Source organism: Megalops cyprinoides, chromosome 17 (assembly GCF_013368585.1).
Source record: "Megalops cyprinoides isolate fMegCyp1 chromosome 17, fMegCyp1.pri, whole genome shotgun sequence".
Classification (NCBI taxonomy): Eukaryota; Metazoa; Chordata; class Actinopteri; order Elopiformes; family Megalopidae; genus Megalops; species Megalops cyprinoides.
In genome coordinates, this window is record NC_050599.1 from 22010901 (window position 1) to 22021486 (window position 10586).

General features: G+C 45.5%; 1 protein-coding gene across 1 annotated transcript; it reads left to right on the forward strand.

Moving 5' to 3' along the window:
- The first annotated feature begins 7520 nt into the window (after positions 1–7520).
- tmem121ab (transmembrane protein 121Ab) lies at positions 7521–9146 on the forward strand. The gene has a single exon (XM_036550463.1). It carries the CDS (start codon positions 8117–8119, stop codon positions 9053–9055), a length of 939 nt encoding a protein of 312 aa, XP_036406356.1. The 5' UTR covers positions 7521–8116; the 3' UTR covers positions 9056–9146.
- The last annotated feature ends 1440 nt before the right edge of the window (positions 9147–10586 follow it).

Genomic DNA, 10586 nt, shown 5'->3' on the forward strand with positions numbered 1-10586 from the left:
ACATACATCACATCCACTGTCCTCTAACGCTTATCACAGTGTGGAAGCAGCTGGAATCTGTCACTGCCCCATGTGCAATGCTGAAGATCCACAGAAAGTCAGAAAGAGCACCATGTTTACCATTGTTTGGGCTGTATCTGCAGCTGAGTTGGCCATCACTACAGCTAGCTACATCCAGTTTCATGCAATAAAAAGTGCGCCTTTCTGAATACGGTCTCATTCACACTGTACAAATCCATATTGAAGTGACAAGCATAGCTGTCAGTCCAATTAGAAACACACTGCAAGAACAGTTGTTAGCTCAGTTTAGTATTCTAATGAGCATCACCATCCTGTACTGCAGACAGCTGTGCAGACATGACAGGACATGCTACATAATAACCAGTGTTGCCATATGATTAGGAGGGAGAAACAATCATTTTAAGCATCAGTGGTTAGCTAATTCGAAAAGTCAAGTCTGCTTTATTGAGTTTAAGCAAAATAAAAAATGTTTTTTCCACCCCTGATGTTTACCAATAACTGCTAAGCACAGAATATTGCTTTTGCTTTTTAGTGACACGTTGAGTAATACCCATGATGCCAAAGGGAGTATTGCTTTGTGTTCTCAAGAAGTATTTTTTTAACATAAGTGCGAGTGAGTTGAGACAGTATAACATTCTATTACCACTGTTGCCTTGCATTCATACTACTGTGTCTGAAATGCAAGAGGTTTTTTAGACATACTGGAAGGTAGCGTGCTTTATACCTGAAAAACACACAGCACCACAACTGCAGTCAAGCCAAAAAGAGATGTATGTGAACAAACCACAGCACCGTCCCTACTGTTGGCTGTGTGCCCCATAGATATGTGGCCCATGTCATTCTATGTTTCCTGCCCTACATCACAAACCCTGCTCATTTTAGGGACAGACCGTATGGGACATGCGTTGAGGGAAATCTTGCATTTAAGTGTGTAAGCTGTGTTCCAGCTTTCATTTATGTTCTGAAAGGGGCTGTATTTTAAACAGCATTTTTTTTGCATCCAAAAGCTGAGGTTGAATCACAGTATGGACTTAGGAAAGTGGTCAGTGATATCACACCTCTAATTATTCAATTCATTAAGAATTTGCACAATTTGCACTAAATGCAGCTGCCTGTTGGGGTCCTTAGTGCCATTTTTTTCTGTAAGTCATACACCAGAGGGTGCTTCCACACATCCACAATTCATTCATGGATATCTTCTATATAGTAACTACTCAAATTGTCAGCATACACTGTGCTGTTACTGCAGACTGTAAGAGAGAATAAATGAGATATGTGGCCGGTGAGGTCCAAGGTGGGTTGGGCTGGGGGTGTAGGCCAAAGCAGTTTAAAATGGAACGCTTTTGAAAGTCGGGTCACTGTGATACGTGGCGAGCAGGGAGGTGATCGACTAGGTGTAGGAGGAGCCTATATTTATAATGGCATAACACTTTAATGCGTCCATTTGCAATGTGGGTGTAGCTTGCCAGCATAAGACACGTATCAGTCATTAACTGCTGTCACTCTGACATTTATCAGTCATTTAGACAAGGACGAGTGGAGTAATGCACAGACAGAAAGAAAAAAACACATTTATTTGACAGTTAGTGTAGGTTAATGTTGCCTAAATGGAAGCAGACTGAACACTGGGAACCACATAGGAGCCCGAATGAGCAGAAATGTAATGTTTGAGATATAGGTATGATGGTGATGAACATACTAATTTTTTCCACAGAAGTTGGCTTTCTCCTGGCTTTACCTCAGGGGCAAGTGGAAAGGAAGGGAAACAATTTCACACTGATGCTACAAAAGCAGCTAACAACTGAAGTTAACAATTGAGGAGCCGTATTGTATGTACTCCATTGCACTCCATTTCCAAGCAACAAACTAGGCACTATAAGGTGGCTAGATGATTTTTTTTAATACTGCTCAGTTGTATTTTTTTTTCTTCAAAAAAGCCACCCAGATCCTGCCATTATTTTAAATTGCCTCCCTAAATTATAGCTGTACAAGATTTTACAGTTATGCATGTGTCTGACCAGAGAAGTGCTCTGTCAGCTGGAGAGAGGGACCTCATGCATTGAACTAGGATCAGAGTTGTCTATGTAATATTCATCTTAACAATAGGCTACTGAAAAATAAGGCGGCTCTGGGGATTAGTGTTTGCAGTCTTGCTCTGCCTTCACCCTGTGATTTGAACAAGGAGTGTTCAGTTTTATGGACGGCTAAACAAAAAGGGATACAGATATTACAATGACAGAGATGGATACAGGTAATGCATCACCTCTAGCCTCCCTCTAGTAGAGTACTATGCAGGTTTGTCACCACACACTGGAGTATTCATAATGTGCCGTTATGCATATCTAGGCCAAAATAATACCTCTGTTTGTTAATTGTTTATAGATGCAGTCCTCATTACCCTGGCGGACAATAACAGTTCTCACATGTGGCATTCAGATCACTGTCTGATGTTTCGCTTTGGTGCCAAACGAGGTGTTAGAAATGTGTTTGGTTTTCCGATGGTTGAATGCGATTCATTTTCTGTGCTAGAGCCTACCTGACACAATGATGGGAACTATGGCTCCCAACACCCAAACATGCTGCTCAAAATAAGATAAAGCAAGCCAGCAAACAGCTCCCTGAGGGCCAGTCATTTACACTGCAGAAAACTGGGACAACCGAAAACCCGCAAAAGGCTCGCAGCCAACATCATGCTGTTTGCACACACTGCTCCATGTTGTCTGGGCCAGTGCAAAACTGCTAGGTCATGTTACAGCCCTGCACAGCCAATGCTAAATATCAGGAACTGTTCCTCAGTTTGCAATGTCTTTGTCTCTCTTTTACACATTGTTAAATGCCAGAAAAATAGTATATTATCAAGAATTGCAGCAATTACCTATTTTCTCATACTGGGGAAATGACTGTAGAAAGAGAATACGGAACACAGAATGCATTTGCTACAGAAGCTGTTTGGACATTAATGTCCGTGGGCAAAGGCTACAGTGCATCCAGTTTGCTTTTGCTTCACATTGGCTCTGTTGCCTGCATTCTGAGCAAAATCAGAAGACGCTTCAGGGCTGTGGGTATATGCAGAGGACCTCTGGGGCCCAAATTCAATCGAACCACCTTCATTCTGAATAAGAACTTTAAGTAAGAATTACTTCTTTTTTTTTTCAAATCCTTACAGGCTCGGCAGTCTAAGAACCAGGAAAAAACATATATAGAGTGGAAAAAAATAGAACTAATGTAAGCCTTATTCAAAGGTAAGCAGAAATGGCCAAAGTGGTTTGATTGAATGCCGCTCTTACATTTCATGCTTTTTTTATATATGCAACGAAAGCATCATTCATCAACGCCTGTTTGGTTAGATGTTATAAGTAGAACGGAGAGGAAGTTATTCAGCTGAGGAAATGAATACCTTTTTTGTTTCATGTTGGAACTAAATGGATGACCCACGCTGTACATTACATTACATTATATTACATGCATTTACCAGCCACTCTTATCCACAGTGGCTTCCAGCACAATAGAACATAAGTGTATTCATTCAATGTCGTATATATTGTAGTGTATATAGTATATTACTGTAGGGAGGTCGGCAGGACTCAAGGGCTATGCTGACTATTAAGTGTATAATTACCCAGAGCACAGCCCCTGTTGAGATTCAAGGACATTGTGGGTGTGAGCGGGCAACTAGTGAGATGAAATATGCTTTTCCGCAGTATTAAAATCAGGGTTGTTATTTGAAATGATACATACATATACATACAATAGTCATATGTGTATAAATTATACATCATTTTATTTAATGTAGCATTTGATCATTTTTTTTTTTTTAACAGAGGACGGGGTTCTGGTAACTGACTCAATACATGTTGCCTCACGGTACAGTGTGTAAGTCAAAATGTGAAACAAAGGGGGAAAGAAATTGAGAGGAAGACAGGAGAGGAAACGGGATCGAATGCGTGACTGATGCTTGTTGAAGCCCTGAAGTTTCGGGAGGGGTAATCTTCTCTGTCATTCCATTTACCGTTATGTCACATTGTCAAATCTCATTGTCTGCAACAAGTCAAGCAGCTGGATTCACGCAAGCCTCTGAGCTAACGGGCTTGGTGCATTTGCAATGAAGTGTAATCAGCGTTCACATCATTCACGATGACTCAGCCTTAAAATCTCCGGGTTCTGGCAACCCGGTTTCTCTGGCAGGCACAGTTCTTGAACGGTGAGAAATCGGTTATCACGAAATCATAATCAGTCTTGCTCCCGTGAGGGGTCAGCTGGCAGGTTGTTGATTGGTGTCTTTGACTTTTGACTTTGCGCCTTGAATGTCCAATTAGAAGACATCTATCACCCGGCTGACAGCTGGCCCCATGTGGAGAGCAGGGCCGTGATATTAGATTATGCGATAACTCATCACTTGCCTTATAAGTTTTGCTGGTGTGGGTACTGGTGGATATAAATTCCCCTTGTCAGCTGTATTTGGCCGGAATAACTATTCACGCAAGCATTATTTCTGAAAGATGGTGCATGACAGACTAATGTTATTCCACTGCAGGGCCGCTGCAACTGAATATTTTAATACTATGTAAATGTAATCTAATAACACGCAAGAGAATTCAACTTTCTAATAAAAAGGGTACTGGCCAGCCTTCAGATATTGACTTGGGTGTTGAAATGACGACAGTTGGTATTAATGAAAAAACTGACCAAAGGCAACTTGTCTGATAAGCTTTTCACAGTCTGCAATCAAGGCAGAAACCAGTGGGACTGGAGGAGGTGTGTGTTTGCATGCGTGTGTGTGTGTGTGCGTGTGTGCATAACTTTCACACATATTGCCTCAATACTATGGCTCAGTATTAGCGATTCTTATAGGTTCCTTGCATGAATACAATTATTGGGCCATTTATTTCAATACCTATGGGTATGATGTATCTACCTGTCTGAGCGCACATGTGCACTGCACAGCACTGACACTGCAGGTCCTAAACATTGAGGCGTAATGAAACCAATCAATTCAGTTTTCTCTAAGAGCGGATGACACAAGACAGTATTATACGCAACAAGACAATGATTGTACTCCATGGACAATTCCTAGTAGTCTGAAGGGAGTGCATCACTGGGCTGTTAGCGGGAGGCTAACTCTTTCTCATCCTCCAAGGCGCACAGCCAGTAATCTGCCACTGCCCTGAAAATCCAAAGGCCCCCCTGCTGCTATAGACTCCTAATCTCTGATTATTACCTCTCAGTGGAACTGGTTGCTATGGAAGTTAACAGTCATCAGTTTGATGCGCGGAGTATAATCCTCAGTGAAACAGTGTGTTCGACTTCATTATCAAACAGCGCAGGTATCACACCAGGGAAAAGCCTTTCTCATTACCCATTCAAAGCCGCGCTGTCTTTTGTTGCAACCTCTGTTTTACAAAGGTCTTTTAAAAAGCATTGATACCCAACAAAAGGGTAGCAAATGGCTGTGACTATTTCTTGCTCATTCAACACTGTGAGTGAAAAGGTTTTCATACATCTCACCCCAAGTCTGCACTCAGTCTTCTTGGTAAACCTGCTGAATATTTAATCGAATAATAAGCCATGATTAACATCTTTATTTACCTGTGGTGAAACAGATATACTCTTCTGCCTTGCTTTGTCTCTCTGCCATGGTTTTGCATGTCTCTCTGTGTCTCTCATCCTCCTGTGTGAAATTGATCATTGTGCTCAGCTGCACACACCGTTACCTTAATCTTCAGCCTCACAGATGCTGGTACGCTCTGTGTTACCCTAATCTTCGCCCTCACAGGTGCTGTTACGCTCTGTCTTACCCTAATTACCCTCACAGACAGCCTTATGCTCACTAAGATACTGACAGACAGCCGTCCTCCTCGCGCTCCTCCCTTGCCTGCCATTCTCATCCTGAGATGGAGTGTAATGACACTGGGAATGACAGGGCAGGCACTGGATTAATTAAAATATCAGTGAAATGGAGTGAAGGGTGGGTGGAACGAGGGAAACGGCCCGGTGGAGCAGGTCACACTTGCCATTGCCACTGTTCAGTCCCTGCGCCACACACATCGTATACGCTACACATCACGTCGATCCGCTCCAGGGCGACCTTAATTTCATGTCGCATGTAAAGTCTGAGCACCCAGTCAAAGGAAAAAGAAATTAAACCCTGGAATGAGGTCACCATAGTGCATTAGGTGTTATTACAGTATTAGATACCTGTATTAGAGACATTTTGTGTGTAAAAAAAGAGGAGGTACAGATCAAATATATGGAATATTCCTGCTTAAAAAGTTCATTTTAGACATGCCAACCAGAAATGGAGTAGATATACCAGATATACCACATTCATTCACCCCTTGTATTCTGCCAACAGCATCACTTTTCATTTAACTGGTTCCTGAAAGCATCATTCTTTGTTTAGTATAACATTCTTTTGCGTTGATGCCGGTTAACCTCTGTCATTGTAATTGGATTATACTATTAGTGTTTTAAGAGGCTTTGAGTATGTAAGATTATAACTATGCATAACCTGAGGATATAAGCAAACAAACAATAATGGCCAACAGTGTAAATTTGGGGTCACACCAAAAATATTTATGAAACCTTGTAGAAAACACACCCATGTCAGATTCAAGTACCCCTCCACCTATCAAAAAAAGGACCTGCGTCAAATAAATACAGCATTGTTGTCTGTGTATCCAGAATGAGACTAGGAGACCTCCACATTACAGATGCATGAAGATAACAGTATATGCATAAATTGTATTGTAAATCCTATCTATCCTCCATATGTCAAACTGAGCAGAATGACAGTGATATTCACAGCCTACACTCAGTCTGCAGCTGACCTTGGATGTCTTTTCAGCATGACATGCGCATCACGCCCCTGCATTCTCAATGAGCCCCACTCTCACCATTAGAGCATGGTAAGTTTCGTGATGAGAACAGGCTCAACACTTCGCCTATAGTCTGGCACTCCTCTGGCGCTGTGTCCTGAGACTTGAGACTTGAGATTTCCACGTCACAATGTGCTGGACTGAATCGCCTCTGTGTTTCTAGGCCATTAGAGACAGGCTGTGAGTTATTGCCCGCTTTCTGCTGACCTCCCTCTTTTTTGCCTTCTCTCTCTTTCTCTGTCTCTCTTCCCCAGACTATACAGGGAGCGGAGAGGAGGAGGGGGGGAGGATGCAATCTGAATCCCATGAAAAGAGCTTCCAGTGGAGAGGCCGCTGTGGGATGCGGGCCCTTCCGGGCGGCTCATCCGTGTCTCTCTGATTAATGGCCGCCGGGTCCTCGTCCGCCATAAAGCTGCCCCTACAGACTCCTCACACCCTCCGCAACTGTACTCCCGATTCGCCACGCCCACCGACACAGCCCCTGTAGGCCCCCTGCCAACTGCATCACCCCCCCCCCCCCCCCCCCAATCCCCACCCCCCACCCTCCATCCCCCCACTTCGCCACAGAGTCATGCGCACAGCCTCCTCCTCTCCCTGAGTTTCTGAAACCACGGTCCACGCAGTTGTTGGGTCAGTCAGTGCGGCTTAAAACACTGAGACCTGCCTTTCGGGGATGCCGCCACGTCTGGCCGACCGTCACTAATTAATTGGGCCATTGTCTGAGGGCGCCGATGCGCACTGGCGATCGCCGCCATTCTGGAAGTGTTCTGATACTTTCCCTTTTCCGATAAAGCACCGAATCTCTGAGCAGGCTGCCCGCTTTCATTAGGGAGGGACAGCTGATGGAGCTGTGATGTTCAGCCTGTAAGCGTGGAGACAGCTCATCAAACTGGGGAGGATCAATGGAGCTGCGCTGAGGAGACGCGATGTTGCCACCCTCATATCCTGTAACATCCATAAAAATCCATAAAACGTAATACATCCCATGCGAAGGTTAGACTCAGACACTGTCCCCCGTCCTCCGCAGCTTTGCTGTCCATCCTGGTGCAAGTGCATGCATGGACCTCATTTTGTTTCCCTGCGTAAAGGAAGATGCGGACGCCTGTCCACTTGAAGATAATGTAAAATATATTTGACGTTGGAAGTACTTGACCAAAAACAGCAGTTTTGTACCCCAAAAGAGCATTTTAAGAGACCTGTGAAAGCAGGGGGCTCTCACCATGGTGCTGCCCTCTCCAGACAAGCGCCACGTGTGTCTCACCACCATCGTCATCATGACCAGCATGGCCTTCATGGACGCCTACCTGGTGGAGCAGAACCAGGGCCCGCGGAAGATCGGCGTGTGCATCATCGTGCTGGTGGGGGACATCTGCTTCCTCATCGTGCTACGCTATGTGGCTGTGTGGGTGGGCGCTGAGGTCAAGACGGCCAAACGCGGCTACGCCATGATCCTCTGGTTCCTCTACATCTTCGTGCTGGAGATCAAGCTCTACTTCATCTTCCAGAACTACAAGGCAGACCGGCGGAACCTGGAGACGGTGGCCCGCAAGGCCCTGACGTTGCTGCTGTCCATCTGTGTGCCGGGCCTCTACCTGGTGCTGGTGGCACTGGACAGCATGGAGTACATCCGGACGTTCCGGAAGAAGGAGGACATGCGTGGCCGCCTCTTCTGGGTGGCCCTGGACCTGCTGGACATCCTGGACATCCAGGCCAACCTGTGGGAGCCTCAGAGGACGGGGCTCCCGATCTGGGCCGAGGGCCTGATGTTCTTCTACTGCTACATTCTGCTGCTGATTCTGCCCTGCGTGTCGCTGAGCGAGATCAGCATGCACGGCGAGCACCTCTCCCCACAGAAGATGATGCTCTACCCGGTCCTCAGCCTGGTCACCATCAACGTGGTCACCATCCTCATCCGCGCCGTCAACATGGTGCTCTTCCAGGACAGCCGCGTCTCCACCATCTTCATCGGCAAGAACGTGGTGGCCATCGCCACCAAGGCCTGCACCTTCCTGGAATACCAGCGGCAGGTGAAGGAGTTCCCGCAGAACGCCATCGCCATGGAGCTGCAGCAGAACTCGGTCACCCACAACCAGGCCCTGCCCAACTCCACCACGCTGCCGCACGAACAGTCCCCCGCCCGCGAGATCATCGACACATGACGAAGACGCCCCACGGGTCTGCCGCGTGCGCTGGCGACGTCAGGTCCTTCCCCTGTTTTTCCAGCTGGGTGGGGCCTGCTCTGTGCCCAAAATATGAATCCTCCATGGGGGCTGTTATCACGAGCAGGCTGCCCCCTCCCACCAGTCTCCTCTTGGACCTTGTCTACTTTGGGAAATGCCACCCGTCCCCCAGTCACACCCACCCAGCTGGAGTGGAAATGTCACTTCCCTGTCCCCAGAGAGACAGAACCTTAGACTCTGTGCTTTAATCTGTGAGTTTCATGTTTTAGCTCTGGGCCCTGACCGGGAGACCATCGTCAGCCCATATGAGAACTCGCCGTCCGGTGAAAACTTTTTTCATGTGTCATTGGGATTTTTTATGTGTGAATTTTTACTGGATGTTTTACGGTCTTTCTCTTTGTTATTTTACTGTTAGCGAACCCTGGCAGTAGTCAGTTCCCCCCAGCTGAGCTCCTCACAGGGACGGCGGAGGAGGGGGAGGGAGGAGAAGTGGACGGTGCTACAGTAGAGAGGGGGGGGGGTGAAGGTGGAGTCAGGGTGGAAATGGGGGGAAGGGTGGATGGGAAAAGAATGGAAGAACACGCCAAATAGCCGCATTCCCCCTCAGAAGCATCGGAGCTGTTTTCTGGGGACTGCCGCCTCCGTGGCTGTGGTGTTTTATGACCAAATGTTTGATTAAAGCCCCGAGAATCCCAGACCTCAGCACTATTTGCTGTCTGCGACCTTAAAGCAGACTCCCCAATGTATTTATTCTAAATGTCCCAGAGCAGTGTGAGACAGAGTGTATGTGTGCGTGAAAGAGAGAGAAAAGAACACTACACACAGAAAAAAAATGCATATAAAAAATGCCTTGAAAATTTCCCCAGGGAGGTTGTTCGTGGGTACAGCTGAAAACAAATGTACAATCTTCAGGACAAAGGTTAAAAATTTCAAAATAAATTATTATTATTTTCTCTGTGATTTGTTTTATAATTTAATTGGGGAGGTATTGCAGTAATAAGATCTAATAAAAAAACTAAAACTAAAATCTGAGATGCCTGTGTTTTGTCCTGTTTGTCCCAGTTGGGGTCATTATACAGTGACCCACTGTTCAGTGTGTGAACTGGGGAACAGAACCATGTCACTGCGATGGAAGTATTCATAAAGTGCAACACAAATGCATGATCTACAGAGTGGAACAGGAGTCTGCGGTTTGTCGTGACATGCGCCCTCTCGTCGATCCTACCCAGACTTCTGCTCTGGTCGTGAATTTAATTACAGTTATACCTCTGAACCCCAGTGTGATCACACAATGTATGTAATATTCACTTGTGATTATACAGCACTGTGCATTTTACAGCATTCACACTTAATGTATACTTGATGCCTAATTAATATAATCTTTACAAAAGCCTCCCAGAAACATCCACTAATTTAACAGGCTTGAAAAACATCCACCACTTTCACCTTTATTTTGAACCTTTTCATTCGTTTCAAAAAAATGTGTGTTCAGGCAGTGAATGTGTGATCT